Below are 16,762 nucleotides of genomic sequence, written 5' to 3'. Positions count from 1 at the left end.
CTGCATTTTTATGTAACAGTCAACTTAGAACTTATCTGACGTCCATTTTGTGTCTCACCCGTTGCCTTCTCTCCCGCCTCCGTCTGCAGTTGCACTTCCACACAAAATGGAGTCTCTTGGAAGACCTCCAAGACATCTCCTCCCTCTATTACGACTTTCGAAGCGCCACCTGCCGTGGTATACAAATGGGCTTCAATGAATAATCAAGGCCATTCAGTTTTCCATGCACCACATCACCAAAGAGACTTCTTTTCAACACCACTCGACATCCAAAACCACGCTCTCATTAAAACCCCTTGATCAGAGCTACGCTGAGACAGGTCAAAGTGTTAGTGTATAACAAAAGGAAACTGGCTCTCTCGCTCTTTCTCTCTCTCTCACTCTCCCCTCACTCTCTAGTTTGAGTAAACTATTTTTCTTCTCTCCCTCTGTTGGTTTCTCTTTCCCCTTCTCTCTCTCTCTCGCTCTGCCCTCAGTAGGATAGGTAATTAGCATATGTCACTGTTCTGAGTCATCTCGAAGTGCCTGCCAGGTCCCACCTCATGAATAGATCCAACTACATCTCATCCCCACCCATTAGTTGGCATGCAGATCAGACGACTCCATTAACAAACCTTGTCATGTCATGTCAAGGAAGTCATCACGCCACGTCATGTACACTCATGTACCGCCGCTTCAAATCTACCAAGAACAAAAACAGACGCCAAAAGTCGAAGAGCTGGGCCTGTATTCAGAAAGCATCTCGGTGTAGGAGTGCTTATCTAGGAACAGTGTTGCCTTCCCACAGTCGTGATCATAATGAACACGATTACATGGGCCTGATCCTCGATCAGCACTCTGAGACGTTATTAATATGAGCCCAAGAAGTTGTGTGTGGTGCATTGCCATGCAGGACAGTACACTGGCTTAGCATTCAGTAGTGGGCAGCACTAAGAAATCATAAATCTGCCATCTCCTAGTGCCAAGAAGCACTGTGTGTTCTATCCACGATGGGCATTAGCATTCAACGCAGGGCGCGGTGCATAGTAGTCTTATGATTGGAGATTATCACCCCTGAGTTGGGCGCCTGGTGAAAACAACGGGCAGAGAAGAGTGGTAGATCAATAACTTTGGAAGCGATGGCTCCTCGTAGACAGCAGGCATTACCGAGAAGAGTAAACAGATGCCACAATCTTCAGAATCCTAATCGGAGCAATTTACACCCTTGTCAGCTCAGCGCTGGTTCAAATGAATCAGGCGTAAGTAACCTGCCTCCTCCAACATGTGCATGTTTGCATGTACACATACACAGCAAATCCCCCCCGATGGGAGTGATCCCCCCCCACCTTCACTCCACACCTGTCTCACCCTGAGCAGCAGCAGCCTGCCAAGGAGAGGAGACGTCAAGCCTGCTTGAAAAAAAAAACAGCTACCTAGAGCTGGTCTGAGCAGTTGGCTGGATATTCCCTCACCCGCTAGTACTTCATGCTGATTGGTTTTGGTTCTGCCCACTATAGTGCTGTCCGGTTAGAACGTGATGTTGAGGCCCATTACTGTAACTTGGTCACCACCACCACACACACACACACACACACACACTGCTGCTTCCATTTGAAGATGTTTTATATGCATGGTGTGTGGTGGTGACCAAGTTACAGTAATGGGCCTCAACATTGCGTTCTAACAGGGAATGGCAGAGTAAGACAATCATTAGGATCCATTTCTAAGAGACTACTGAGATAAATATACATCATGCAATAGTAAAGGTGGACTCTACATAATTAAGAAGGCAATAACAATATGTGCAAACAGAAAGCATGATGTTCTAACACGGACTGCTATAGTATAACATATTCACACATCAGCAATGTAAACTTATTGCCAGTGAGGGAGAGAACTGAGTTCTCTGGGTTATTAAGATGAATGGTTCTCTCTCAGGCCTGGCTACAGATTTTATCTGATGGCTTGGCTACTGCACATGTTCTAGAGCACGAGAGCAGGCTGGATAGGGTCAGAAAGCTACAGACACTATACTATGCAACTGTAGCCTGCTAACAGCACCATAAAATAACTATAGAAATCACTAAGGTAGCATGTAATATAGACACTACAAATAAAACAGTTCATGGCCACACAACACAGGTAGCGATGCAGTAGGCAAATGATAATATGGAAATACAAAAGGCATGCATGAACAAACAATAGCACTAGCTATAAGCAAAGCATGACAAAACAAACTCTCAAACCTAACAACTCGGCCTAATCCTGCAAGGGTCAGACATTGCCCACACCAATATACAAATATACACTAGATGACCAAATGTATGTGTATGTAACACCTGCTTGTCGAACATCTCATGCCAAAATCATGGCCATTAATATGGAGTTGGTCCCCCTTTTGCTGCTATAATAGCCTGATAATAAATAGTCCCCACTAGCTGGCCTCCGCCCAGTACCCTGCCCTGGACTTTAGTCACTGTTACTAGGTAGCTATCACCCGGCACTCAACCCTGCCCCTTAGAGACTGCTGCCCTGCAGTCATTGAACACTGGTCACTTTAACAATGTTTACATACTGTTTAACCCACTGCATACATAATTATACATTTTCATGTCTTTATTGAACACGCCATGTAAACATTCACAGTGCAGGGTGGGAAAAGTATGTGAACCCTTGGATTTAATAACTGGTTGACCCTCCTTTGGCAGCAATAACCTCAACCAAACATTTTCTGTAGATGCGGATCAGACCTGCACAACGGTCAGGAGGTATTTTGCACCATTCCTCTTTACAAAACTGTTTCAGTTCAGCAATATTCTTGGGATGCCTGGTGTGAACTATTCTCTTGAGGTCATGCCACAGCATCTCAAATCGGGTTGAAGTCAGGACTCTGACCGGGCCACTTCAGAAGGCATATTTACTTCTGTTGAAGCCATTCTGTTGTTGATTTACTTCTGCTTTTTGGGTTGTCCTGTTGCGTCACCCAACTTCTACTGAGCGGACAATTGGCGGACAGATAGCCTAACATTCTCCTGCAAACGGTCTTGATAAATGAATTCCCAAGTTTTTCCGTCAATTAGAGAAAGCTGTCCAGGCCGAGGCAGCAAAGTAGCACCAAACCATGATTCTCCCTCCACCATACTTTACAGTTGGGAGGAGGTTTTGATATTAGTGTGTTGTGCCTTTTTTTTCTTCACACATAGTGTTGTGTGTTCTTTCCAAACAACTCAACTGTAGTTTCATATGTCCACAAAATATTTTGCCAGTAGTGCTGTGGAACATTCAGGTGCACTTTTGCAAACTTCAGACATGCAGTAGTAATGCTTTTTTTGGACAACAGTGGCTTCTTCTGTGGTGTCCTCCAATGAACACCATTCTTGTTTAGTGTTTTACGTGTCGCAGACCCGTCAACAGAGATGTTAGCATCTTCCAGAGATTTCTGTAAGTCTTTAGCTGACACTCTAGGATTCTTCTTAACCTCATTGAGCATTCTGCACTGTGCTCTTGCAGTCATCTTCGCAGGATGGCCACTCCTAGGGAGAGTAGCAACAGTGCTGAACTTTCTCCATGTATAGACAATTTGTCTTATCGTGGACTGATGAACATCAAGGCTTAAAGATACTTTTGTAACCCTTTCCATCTTTATGCAAGTCAACCATTCTTAATCTCCGGTCTTCTGAGATCTCCTTTGTTCGAGGTATGGTTCACATCAGGCAATGATTCTTGTGAATAGCAAACTCAAAAATGTTGTGAGTGTTTTTTAAAGGGCAGGGCAGCTCTAACCAACATATCCAATCTTGTCTCATTGATTCGACTCCAGACTCCATTTAGCTTTTGGAGAAGCCATTAGCCTAGGGGTTCTCATACTTTTTCCAACCTACACTGTGAATGTTTAAATTAAGTATTCAATATAGACAAGAAAAATACAATCATTTCTGTGTTAGTTTAAGCACACTGTTTGTCTATTGTTGTGACTTAGAGGATGATCAGATCACATTTTATGACCAATTTATGTAGAAATCCAGGTCATTCTTAAAGGGTTCACATACTGTATTCTAGTCACACCTTTTCTATTCATACAGTCCACAATGTCTATCATATACTATTTATATTCCGGGCTCTGACATTGATTGTTCTTATATTTCTATATTTATTAATTCCTTTCTTTTTATTTGTGGATTTGCGTGAATTTTTGTATTGTCAGGTATTACTGCACTGTTGGAGCTATGAACACCCGCGATAACATCTGCAAAATATGTGTACGTAACCTGAAAGGGACAACTAACTCTGGACCTGACAGGGACAACTAACTCTGGACCTGACAGGTACAATGACTTAGGGGAACTGTTAACTCTGAACCTAACCGGGCAGGACCCTGATGACCCATCTGGGCTAGGATCTGAGGGCCGATTAGTGCTGGCAACAGCAGACTAACAGTTTCACAGCTGGAGACTGAGGACCTAGTGCTAGGGACTAAGGGTAGATGATAGACTGGGCCTACCAGGAAGGCAAGGAACTTAAACCTACAACGGGGACAGGATACACTGGACCTACTTGAGGGGCAAAACATTCAAAACCTGGACACTTCACACCTGCCAGGAAGGCAGGAACTGAAAATCGGGGCTTGAACTATCACAGTGAATGCAGGCGGGGATGGAGAGGCCCCAACGTCCTGGCTGCACTTGAAATCTGTAGTAGATGCAGGCTGTGGCTCCATCCTAGGAGCAGGTGAATAATCCACCGCTGGCTGATGGGGACCTGGGCCGCTCTGGAGAGCAGAAGCTGGTGTTTCTATTTCAAATGATTTTGTTATATTCCAATCTTTTGTGATCTTTTGTGATGTACAGTGAACAAAAATATAAATGCAACATGTAAAGTGTTGGTCTCATATTTCATGAGCTGAAATAAAAGATCCCAGAAAAAGCTTATTTCTCTCAAATTTTGTGCACAAATTTATTTACATTACTGTTTGTGAGCATTTCTCATTTCCCAAGATAATCCATCCACATGACAGGTTTGGTATATCAACAATCTGATTAAACCTTGTGCTGGGGACAATAAAAGGCCACTAAAATGTGCAGTTTTGTCACAACACAATGCCAAGATGTCTCAAGCTTTGATGGATCGTGCAGTTGGCATGCTGACGGCAGGAATGTCGACCACAGCTGTTTCTAGAGATTGTAATGTTCATTTCTCCACCCTAAGCCGCTCCAATGTCATTTTAGAGAATTTACCATTACATCCAACTGGCCTCACAACCACAGAAGCACATCTAACCCAGCCCAGGACCTCCGCATCCAGCTTCTTCACCTGCAGGACCATCTGACACCAGCCACCCGGACAGCTGATGTAACTGTGGGTTTGCACAACCAAAGAATTTCTGCACAAACTGCTAGAAACCGTCTCAGGGAAGCTCATCTGCGTGCTCGTCGTCCTCACCAGGGTGTTGACCTGACTGCAGTTCGGTGTCGTAACCGACTTCAATGGGGAAGTACTCACCTTCGATGGCCACTGGTACGCTGGAGAAGTGTGCTCTTCACAGATTAATCCCAGTTTCAACTGTACCAGGCAGATGGGAGACAGTGTGTATGGAGTCGTGTGGACGAGCAGTTTGCTAATGTTGTGAACAAAGTGCTCCGTGGTGGTGGAGTTATGGTATGGGCAGGCATAAACTACGGACAATGAACACAACTCAATTTAATCAAAGGCAATTTGAATGCACAGCAATACCGTGACGAGGTCCTGAGCCCATTGTTGTGCCATTCATCCCACCGCCATTACCTTATGTTTCAGCATGATAATGCACCATGTCACAAGGATATGTACACAATTCCTGGAATCTGAAAATGTCCCAGTTCTTCCATGGCCTGCATACTCAGACAGGACACCCATTGAGCATGTTTGGGATGCTCTGGATCGACGTGCACGACAGTGTTCAAGGTTACGCCAATATCAGAAACTTTGCACAGCCATTGAAGAGGAGTGGGATAACATTCCACAATCAACAGCCTGACCAACTCCATGTGAAAGAGATGTGTTGTGCTGCATGAGGCAAATGGTGGTCACACCAGATACTGACTGGTTTTCTGATCCACACCCCTAATTTTTTTTTAAAGATATCTGTGGCCAACAGATGTGTATTTGTATTCCCAGTCATAAAATCCATAGATAAGTGCCTAATGAATTTATTTAAAATTGACTGATTTCCTTATATGAACTGTAAGTCTTTAAATTGTTGCATTTATATTTTTGCTCAGTGTATATTAAGCGTAATATTGGGATGCAAACTCAAAATTGAATACACTCTATATCTGACATGGTACAGATGTCTTCTTTTTTTAAGCCCATAACCATGTGTGTGAGGTGTATACTTTTGATTCAAGGTAGATTTGTTTAAGACAACCAAGAAATACTGTGTGACCCTGATTTAGCTCACTGCAGTAAAAGGTTCAATTTGCATCCCAAATGGCACCCTATGCCCTTTTCAGTGCACGACCTTTGACCAGGGCCCAGTGTTATTGTCAGAAGTAGTGCACTAAATAGGGAATAATCTGGGATGCAGACACTGTCTTCTTGGACTGGCCCAGAGCCATTAGTCTAGTCTTGTTAAAAGACCAATAAGCTTACGCACATTTTATCCTTACATATCTATTAGATGGGCCTTTAGGGGTAGAGTCTAGGGGTTGATTTGGGACTTTGCAAACCACCTGACACCCAGGCTGTGTGTGTGAAAATGCGTGCATATGTTCGTAGGTATATTGCGGTTCTACTTACCTAGCGGTCTGCCGTTGGTCCACAACCCTTCATAGATAATCCCAGAACAGTGGATCATGGTCCCCTGGCCGTTGAAGAGGTTATTACGCCATTGACCCTTTTAAAGGAGATTGTATTTTAGGTTTGAGGCATTATATTTATACTACTGTACTATTCTTAGAATACAACTTGTTAAGAAACAAGGAAGACATGTACATCAGGAGACACTGAAAGCCATACCTCTGAGATAAGAGGGGAGGAGTGTGTGTGTGTGTGTGCGTGTGAGAGAGGGGGAGAGGGAGTGAGAGAGAAAGAAAGAAAGTAAAAGAGAGAGAGAGAGAGAGAGAGAGAGAGAGAGAGAGAGAGGCGGAAAGGGAGACAGAGGAAGTCAAAGTCAAACAAATTCAGGGGGATCAATGCACAGACTTTGCCTGGCAGATCCAAGGGAGCTCCAGACTCAAAGCTCTCGAACACTACTTCAAAGTGGTGACACGTCCATTAGAATTTCTAATTCTGATCGCATCGACAGGCCTAAGGCTATGGCACAGGCAAAAATGTGCAGAGGAAAACTAGGCCACTGCTCAGTGAGAGAGAGAGCGAAACAGAGAGACTACCATGGGTATTCTACGGTAAGCACCGTTTCCTTTAATAAACCTAAAGAAAATAATCACGATTTACGTCAATCATAGCCTTTGAATGTCTTGAGGCCTTGAGAGGTGGTGTAGATAGAAAGTTGTTCAACAGGATACAGTAAAGAAATACAGCTTGAATTGCTGCTGGACCACGTTCAGTGGGACTTTTGATGACCTACAGTAGCAAGGGGAAGAGCTGGAGGTTTGACTGCAACCTTGCAATTTTAACGTTTGCGTCTTTTTGGACAACCGTCACATAAATCAATGAGTTCATGTTGAACTACGTTGTTCGTTATCTTTCCAAATAAAAAATTATCTTCACCCCTATGCTTTCAGTTGACAGCATATAGGCTAGATCATTTCAAAGCACATAATCTTTCCACATTCATAATCATCAATAATCAGACTTTTAATGTCATAGGTGAAATCAACTGGGATTATGGCTTCATCTGCTTAGGCACTCTCTCTCTTCTCTCTGGTTGGAAGTTTAGTGCTGGCTTAGCGCAGCTGTCAAGAAGCTGTGTGGTGAATAGTCAATACTTGTCTTTCCTGGGTCTCTACCCCCCTGGCTCCCCATAGCCACAGCCTGCTGCCAGTTCTAAATCAATGAGTCCTGCAACTCATTACAAAAGTTCAAGTTCAGGTCACAGAGGAGAGATATGTTTCCTTTAGATTTTAATAAAAACACTGGATCAAGGGTTAGGTGGGGGTAAAAAGCCAAACAACTGGAGTTGTGTTTACTGTGAAAGTAGGTAGTTACTGTAGGGTACAGGGCTATTTCCAATGTACACATTTTAAACAAACTATTCAAATTGTTTCAATAAAAAGGTATACAGTGCTATACAGTGCTTTCTGAAAGTATTCAGACCCCTTGACTTTTCCCCATTTTGCTACCTTACAGCCTTATTCTAAAATAGTTTAAATTGTTTTTTGTCCCCTGATCAATCTACACACAACACCCCATAATGATGAAGCAACAACAGGTTTTTAGAATTTTTGCACCTCTGGCAGCGATTACAGCCTCAAGTATTATTGGGTAAGACGCTAGAAGCTTGGCACACCTGTATTTGGAGAGTTTCTCCCATTCTTCTCTGCAGATCCTCTCAAGCTCTGTCAGGTTGGATGGGGAGCGTCGCTGCAGAGCTATTTTCAGGTCTCTCCAGAGATGTTTGATCGGATTCGAGTCTGGGCTCTGTCTGGGCCACTCAAGGACATTCAGAGACTTGTCCCGAAGCCACTCATGCATTGTCTTGGCTGTGTGCTTAGGGTCATAGTCCTGTTTGAAGGTGAACCTTCACCCCAGTCTGAGGTCCTGATCCCTCTGGAACAGGTTTTCATAAAGGATCTCTGTACTTTGCTCCATTCATCTTTCCCTCGATCCTGACTCCCAGTCCCTGCCGCTGAAAAATATCCCCACAGCATGATGCTGCCACCATCATGCTTCACCGTAGGGATGGTGCCAGGTTTCCTCCAGATGTAACTCTTGGCATACAGGCCAAAGAGTACAATCTTGGTTTCATCAGACCAGAGAATCTTGTTTCTTATGGTCAGAGTCCTTTAGGGGCCTTTCAGCAAACTCCAAGCAGGTTGTCATGTGCCTTTTACTGAGGAGTGCCTTCCATCTGGCCACTCTACCATAGAGGCCTGATTTGTGGAGTTCTGTAGAGATGGTTGTCCTCCTGGAAGGTTCTCCCATCTCCACAGTTGGCCTTGCGCTTCAACACTAGTTGTTGTTCTGGAAATTGAGCCACTACGCTATTTACTTTCTGAATCTACGTCATATATAGTCTACCTTGAAACCCTCATACCTGCTGTCCCATTTGACCTAGAGACTTGAAACTTTGTAGGTAGGTGTCTTTCGATTGTCCTCCATCTTGGCCATTTTTGAAAACCTTTGAAAAACATATTGTTATGGGCCATATGTCCAAATTTGGTATGTATGCCCATGGTACATATCTTTTTCTAATAACATTTTATTTTATAAACAATACAAAATATACACATACAAACAACAACATCATACAAACAACTACATCACACACCCATCTCCAGCGCCCGCATCACTTTCCACCACACGGCCCGAAACGGCACCATTTTGTTTCTCTTCTTTTTTTAAAAAATGTATTTTATTCTTGCACACCTTGGGGTCCCGAAGACCGAGTTGGGGAAACGCTGCAGTAGATGCATATTAGCACATAGGCAAAAATACTTTGCTTCTGATGCAAGACATGTATTTTGGGGGAATCTCCGTTACCCAGAAGTAAATTCTTGTGAAAGTGTGGCACTGTTTCCAAAATATTTTTTTTTTCCGGAGATGCTGGGTTATAATAATAATATAATAATATATGCCATTTAGCAGACGCTTTTATCCAAAGCGACTTACAGTCATGTGTGCATACATTCTACGTATGGGTGGTCCCGGGAATCGAACCCACTACCCTGGCGTTACAAGCGCCATGCTCTACCAACTGTGCTCCGGTCGCAAAATTTCGTTTTGTAGGATACCCGGAGGCAAAGTCATTAATATCCGTCAGGTGATTGGTTGAGGCTTCTTGGGTACGTGACGTCACTCTGAGCCCTTACCAAAACACAAAATATGGCAGACAGTTTCTCTCGCCTCAGATCTGAAACCAGTAGCAACAAACCAACTTAAATGACAGTTCATGAAAATATCTAACATTCCTGTGCCCCAATAACATTGTCGCCAAGGAAGGCACACTAACTAGCTACAGTGTTTGAGTCATCTCAACCATTTTCTGATAAACAGCTCAGCTAACTAGTGAAATGCTCATTTGCAATGCTAGCCAGCTTACACATTAGCTAGACAGCTTCTAGACTCTGGAGTTCATGGGGGCTTCAGGAGTCAGCGGGCTAGAGGATTCCACCATGGGCAACAACAACTGGCTACTGGAACTGAACCGATGTACATGGAGCAATGACATTTGGTATGTAAATATTTTGGTATGTAAATCATGTGTTATGTAAATCTTATGTACAGTATTTGTCCTTAGAAGCTGTGTGAATATAAAGTCATAGCAACTTTAGATGGCTGGACCAGACCAGTTGGTGGCATTAGAGATGTCATTGGCAGCAGTGGCACTACAGGATAAAATTGCTCTTGAGAACCCAATGCATTAACAAGAAATTCTGCCTTATCCCAAGTTTCTCAGCTTTAAACACTGCTTACCGGTGTGAACTACATTCCCGACGCTCTGTTTTAACATTTTGAAATGTCAATAATCATAGCTTGCGATATGGTTTTCGAAACATTTTACCTTTATAGATAGATCTTTCCTATCAGCGAGAAAGAATCTTTAAAATAAAAAATATACACTTACTGTAGCAGGTTTGCACAGATCAATAAGGCTGTGTGTGCTTCCAGTGATCAACTACACTTCGGTTACACTTACACACAGGTGTTCAAGCACGCTAGATAGCTAATTAGCACATTTGGTCACGTCTGTCTTCTGTCTGACTTCCGTAAACAAGCACGGTAACATGGAGATATGGCCGTGTAGGAACACTAACCCTATAAAGTTGTGCTGTAATTTAACGTTCAGACCAAGCATCGGGACTCTTAACAAAACTCCCCTGGACAGAAGATACCTTAATGAATCCTTAAATTAATAGATGCTGGAGGTACAGGAGTTAGTGTCTATGAATGCGCTAAGGATATTAGAGCAATAACTACTGATCAAGTGGGCTTTGTCTCTTGCAAATGAATGTTAGATCTAAATTATGCAGATGAACAATGTGAAATATCGATTAGTATATTTGTATAATCACATACTGTTGCCCTATTATGTGGTCTGAACGTAGTGAAATGTGTATTTTATTTGGCAAAATTTAAAAAAATGGAAGTCCTGCCGTTTGTGTAGTCAGCGTATTACAGCTGTGCGTGTATTGAAGTGTTTTGGAACGCTGATGTACTTTAAAATGACTAAAACCACATCTAAACTGTGTAGAAATAATACTGGACTTACATTTTCTTGACTATTAGCGAGCTGAACACAATCACTGAAATGAAAGCTAGAGAGTCAAGGAGCATCCACATTTTCCAAAAGGATTACACATTTGCACAGCTAGGAAATATAACACATTTTCAGTGTGGCCCTCGGGACCTCGTTGAAGACACAATGCGGTCCCCGGGGGCAAAATGTGTTGTCCTAGGATGTAGTGCAAATTACGGCATGCTTGACATACTATCTGATTCTCAGTAGAAATACATTGGTGACCCGCAGTGGCAATTTGGATGAACAGCAGCTAAATATATGTTCTGATTCTGAGGCGTTCAAAACAGCAATATGTTTATTTGTGGCCAGCTTGAGGACAAATCAAATCTTATTTTGGGGAATAAAAGTTTGAGGACGAGAATAGTACAACCCAGTTAAAACGGTGTCATCTGGACATTATATCACATCGAAGAAAGAAAGAAAAATAAACCATGCATGTATCAATCATTTGATTTGACTGAACATACATGTATTGTGAAGAAATTAAATCAAAATGGACACCCACCTCGTACACCGATCCATCCCCAAAGCGCATCACTCCGTGGCCTTGTTGTAGGTCCAGAAGCCAACCTCCTTCATATTGATCCCCATTCCTGTCAAATTAAGCAAAGTTCATCTTGAGTTCATCGGAACAACAACCGGACGTTGGTTTCCAACAGGATGGCTCATTGGGTTCGGCATACTTCTGTCCATGAGCATTTTTAAACTTAACCTGGGTATGTTTTCAGTTTGAAACAACTCTGTCCAGCCTATAGGGTTCGAATGTCCAGTGTGATGAAAAATGCGTAATCTAATGAATAATCTTGACTGGTATGAACATTTAGTACTTGCAATACATTCTTGAGACAGTAATATCAAACTCAGCACTCTGGTCCTTTGCAACGTAATCAAGAGAGGGACAACGTTGTACCTGTAATGCATTTGTCCTTCACCATGCCGCTTGTTTTGGTGAAACGATCCCTCGTACGTTTGTCCATCCTTATCCAACAGAAACCCATTGCCTGGATGATAGGAGTATGCAAAATATAATTGAATGACACAATCTTCACGTTTGACAGGTCAGACAGAAGTCCTGGCTACATCTAAAAAGGTACAGTGCTGTTGGTGCCGTCATTCTGTTACCAAACGTTGCATCTGCACTGCTCTTCAAGTAAACGCATTTTTGTCAAATTGTCAGTGGAAATCGTTAAGTCGTCCTTGTGCACATAGTTGTATGGTTTGTTTAACTTTGCAATCACTGGTCTTTGTTTGACATATATTTTAAAGTGAAAAATCTGAGTCTCAGCATCACACACTGTTACAATGGCATTTTCCTGCACTACATAAAGGTGCCATTGCAGACAGACCCAGAGAAGTCCTATAGATATTTTCCTTTACGCTGCAGTAGATGCATATTAGCACAGGCTAACATGTCAAAATATGCAAAAAATACTTTGCTTCCCAGTGCAGGACATGTATTTTGGGATATAGGTCTAGTATTGCCCACCATCTCGGAGTCCGTAGGAGAACTCTCCCTTGTATCTCTCTCCATTGCCTTTCTGCATCACACCACAGCCATGAAGCTCCCCTCCACTGAACTGGCCAGAATAGGATACACCTGAGAGATTCATAAATACTTTGTTCATTGAAACTACTTGATATTACAGTGCTTTATACAGTCTTCTAGCACTGAATTCTTATCAAATTTATCACACTAATGGATAAAAGTATGTGGACACCTGCTTGTCGAACATCTTATTCAAGAATTATGGGCATTAATATGGAGTTGGTCCCCCCTTTGCTGCTATAACAGCCTGCACTCTTCTGGGAAGGCTTTCCACTAGATATTGGAACATTTCTGCGGGGACTTGCTTCCATTCAGCCACAAGAGCCTTATGTTGGACATTGATGTTGGATGATTAGGCCTGGCTCACAGTCGTCGTTCCAATTCATCCCGGTGTTTGATGGGGTTGAGGTCAGGGCTCTGTGCAGGCCAGTCAAGTAATTCCACAACGATCTCGACAAACCATTTCTGGTTGGATCTCTCTTCATGCACGGGGGCATTGTCATGCTGAAACAGGGAAGGCCCCAAACTGTTGCCACAAAGTTGGAAGAACAGAATGGTCTAGAATGTTATTGTATGCTGTAGCGTTAAGATTTCCCTTCACTGGAACTAAGGGGCCTAGCCCGAACCATGAAAAACAACCCCAGACCATTATTCTTCCTCCACCAAACTTTACAGTTGGTTCTATGCATTCGGGAAGGTAGAGTTTTCCTGGCATCCGCCAAACCCGGATGTGTCAGTTGGACTGCCAGATGATGAAGCCTGATTCATCACTCCAGACAACATGTTTCCACTGAATCCAATGGCAGTGAGCTTTGCGCATGGTGATCTTAGGCTTGTGTGCGGCTGCAGCTTGGAAATCGGCAGTGAGTGTTGCAACCGAGGACAGACTATTTTTACAGACTTCAGCACTCTGCGGTCCCGTTCTGTGAGCTTGTGTGGCCTACCACTTTGCGGGTGAGCCGTTGTTGCTCCTAGATATTTCCATTTCACACTAAAAGCACTTACAGTTGACCAAGGCAGATCTAGCAGGGAAGAAATTTGACGAACTGACTTGTTGGAAAGGTGGCATCCAATGGCAGTGCCACGTTGAAAGTCACTGAGCTATTCTACTGCCAATGTTTGTCTATGGAGACTGCATGGCTGTGTGCTCAATTTTATACACCGGTCAGCAACAGGTGGCTGAAATAGCCAAATCCACAGATTTGAAAGGGTGTCCATATAGTATGTATATATGTGTTTTATTTAACCAGGTAGACTAGTTGAGAACAAGTTCTCATTTGCAACTGCGACCTGGCCAAGATAAAGCATAGCAATTCAGCACATACAACAACACAGTTACACATGGAATAAACAAAACAGTCAATAATATAGTAGAACAAAATAATATATAGCTCTGGGACTGACTAACCTAGGTGAGTGCTAGCTTCGATGCAACCAAGAGAGTCCAGCACAATGTCAAAACTCTCTTGGTTCCATCGAAACTAGGTTAGTGCATATACCTGTTTTTGCCCAGAACCTTGACCCATTCCCCTCTATTTCCCCATGAGCAAACTCTCCCTCGTAGTAACTTCCATCTTTCATCAAGAGTTTTCCATGCCCTGGATAAAAAAAGTAGGAGTTTCATTCAAGTGCATAGCCTAGCATAGCTTCAATGCAACCAATAGAGTTTACCTCCAGCACAACGTAAAAACTCTTGTTAGCATCAACGCTAAGCCTGACATGCCGATGCTTTCCCTCCCTTATACAACATAATATAATTGTGTTTGATTAGCTATGTCACACGGTGATTAGCTAGATAACATATAAACATATAGTTTGCATATCATGAAAATATAACAAGCAGACATGGTAGCAAAGTCACACTATGCGACATAAGGTTCAGCTATGTTTTTCAGTTATTGTTGTTTCTCATATCATCAGCAATCATATTGTCAGCAACATAGCCAAGTGTAACCTTCTGCTACTACCAAAAGAACGTAGTTAGTTACTACCAAAGGCATGGGGCATACACACCGTGTTTTTCGCCCTTGCTCCACTCTCCCTCATAGCGAAAAAAGCTGTTTGGATACACATACACGCCAAAACCTGCATGGTGGTGGGGATAGACAGACAGATTCACGCACCTGCTGATAATACGTTTTTTTATATCAAATAGTTGACGGGTTGTCATTACTTAAATCATAGAAGTGTTATTTTGAGCGTATACTGTCTAAACGTACCGTTACGGGTAAGATTTGTTACTCCTCCGACGTAGTAGCGAGAGTTTCTTATTTGTTTTTTGACAGCAGCCATCTTGCTTTGGAAATGCGTCCTTAGCAACAGTCATCTCTCGCGGGGCAGGGCTCAAGCATAAGGGCACTTTCAACACAACTGGGCTTCGGGGGAAAAAACGAGATCAAATCATGACATAAATGACCTTCAGGTCGGAAATTTTAAGCTCTAGCAAAATGCAGAATTTCCGACTTTGAAATCCAAGTTTTTTAACCGTTCTAAAGATGTTTCCCAGTTGGACCTCGTTTCTATGAGTTTCCAGTTGTTTTGAACGCACTGTAGTCGGAAATCGGAGATTTCAGATTTCCCAGTTGGAGCTCGTTTCTATGAGTTCCCAGTTGTTTTGAACGCACTGTAGTCGGAAGTCGGAGATTTCAGATTTCCCAGTTGGAGCCCGTTTCTATGAGTTCCCAGTTGTTTTGGACGCACTGGAGTCGGAAGTTGGAGATTTCAGATTTCCCAGTTGTTCTGAACGCAGCAATAGTCCACAGAGGCTAAAACGCTATAGTCCGACATCCAATTTTGTGACATAGTTACCAAACGTGCATCTTCCCAATAAGGCGGCTCCAGTACGAAATAACAACACAAATACATGTAGCCTAGTCAAATCATTAACATCCAATCACATTAACCATTACTCTCTCACGGGAATTCCACTAACAGTCCGTAAGTAGCTGCTGCTCATGTTGGTATCTGCACTAATGGCGCAAAAGCCATGACAGGGAGACATAGTGTAGTGGTAATGCTTGCTCCCATTGCCACTTGGGTACACTGCAGCATCCACCGACAGGCTCTTGCTGCCAAGTGAATGCCTGACAGCTTGAAAGATGTTTTGGACACTACAGTGAAAATTGTTAACTTTGTTAAAGCAAGGCCCCTGAACTCTGGTGTATTTTCTGCACTATGCAATGATATGGGCAGCAACCATGTAATGCTTTTATAACATACAGAAGTGTGCTGGTTATTATGGGGCAAAGTATTTACAATTTTTTTTGAATTGCGAGACAAGCTTAAAGTTTTCTTTACTGACCATCATGTTCACTTGTCTGACCGCTTGCATGATGACGAGTTTCTCACATGACTTGCCTATCTGGGTGATGTATTTTCTCGCCTGAATGATCTGAATCTAGGATTACAGGGACTCTCTGTGTGGGACACATTTGAGGCTATGATTAAGAAGTTGGAGCTCTTCTCTGTCTGCATTAACAAGGAAAACACACAGGTCTTTCCATCATTGTATGATTTTTTTGTGTACAAATGGACAATATCAAATGTGATATTGCAATGCACCTGAGTGAGTTAGGTGCGCAATTACGCAGGTACTTTCCCGAAACAGATGACACAAACAACTGGATTCCTTATCCCTTTTATGTCCTGCCTCTAGTTCACTTACCGATATCTGAACAAGAGAGCCTCGTCGAAATTGCAACAAGTGGTTCTGTGATAATTGAATTTAATCAGAAACCACTGTCAGATTTCTGGATTGGGCGGAGCTCAAGAGTATCCTGCCTTGGCAAATCGTGCTGTTAAGACACTGATACCCTTTGCAACCGTGTACCTATGTGAGA

At 42.8% G+C, this 16,762-nt stretch overlaps 1 protein-coding gene across 7 annotated transcripts in view; it reads right to left on the bottom strand.

Moving 5' to 3' along the window:
* Positions 1 to 15,540, bottom strand: part of LOC118360217 (MORN repeat-containing protein 1-like) — a 110,404-nt gene extending 94,864 nt beyond the window's left edge. For 5 of the 7 annotated variants that reach the window (XR_004820828.2, XM_035739486.2, XM_035739483.2 and 2 more), the window contains exons 1-8: positions 15,143 to 15,361; positions 14,937 to 15,008; positions 14,423 to 14,521; positions 12,864 to 12,974; positions 12,288 to 12,378; positions 11,883 to 11,970; positions 6,754 to 6,850; positions 59 to 169 (exon numbers count right to left, since the gene is read on the bottom strand). Coding sequence is in view for 6 of the 7 variants with exons in the window: in XM_035739486.2 (XP_035595379.1) it covers positions 59 to 169; positions 6,754 to 6,850; positions 11,883 to 11,970; positions 12,288 to 12,378; positions 12,864 to 12,974; positions 14,423 to 14,521; positions 14,937 to 15,008; positions 15,143 to 15,215 (742 nt within the window). In the remaining variant the exon portion in view is untranslated. Of the gene's footprint in view, positions 1 to 58; positions 170 to 6,753; positions 6,851 to 11,882; positions 11,971 to 12,287; positions 12,379 to 12,863; positions 12,975 to 14,422; positions 14,522 to 14,936; positions 15,009 to 15,142; positions 15,362 to 15,408 lie in introns of those variants that run through there. The other 2 variants (XM_035739484.2, XM_035739487.2) reach the window with 2 other exon arrangements.
* Positions 15,541 to 16,762: the final 1,222 nt, after the last annotated feature.

This window comes from Oncorhynchus keta, chromosome 27 (genome assembly GCF_023373465.1).
Source record: "Oncorhynchus keta strain PuntledgeMale-10-30-2019 chromosome 27, Oket_V2, whole genome shotgun sequence".
Classification (NCBI taxonomy): Eukaryota; Metazoa; Chordata; class Actinopteri; order Salmoniformes; family Salmonidae; genus Oncorhynchus; species Oncorhynchus keta.
This window is presented reverse-complemented; position numbering and strand designations above follow the sequence as displayed.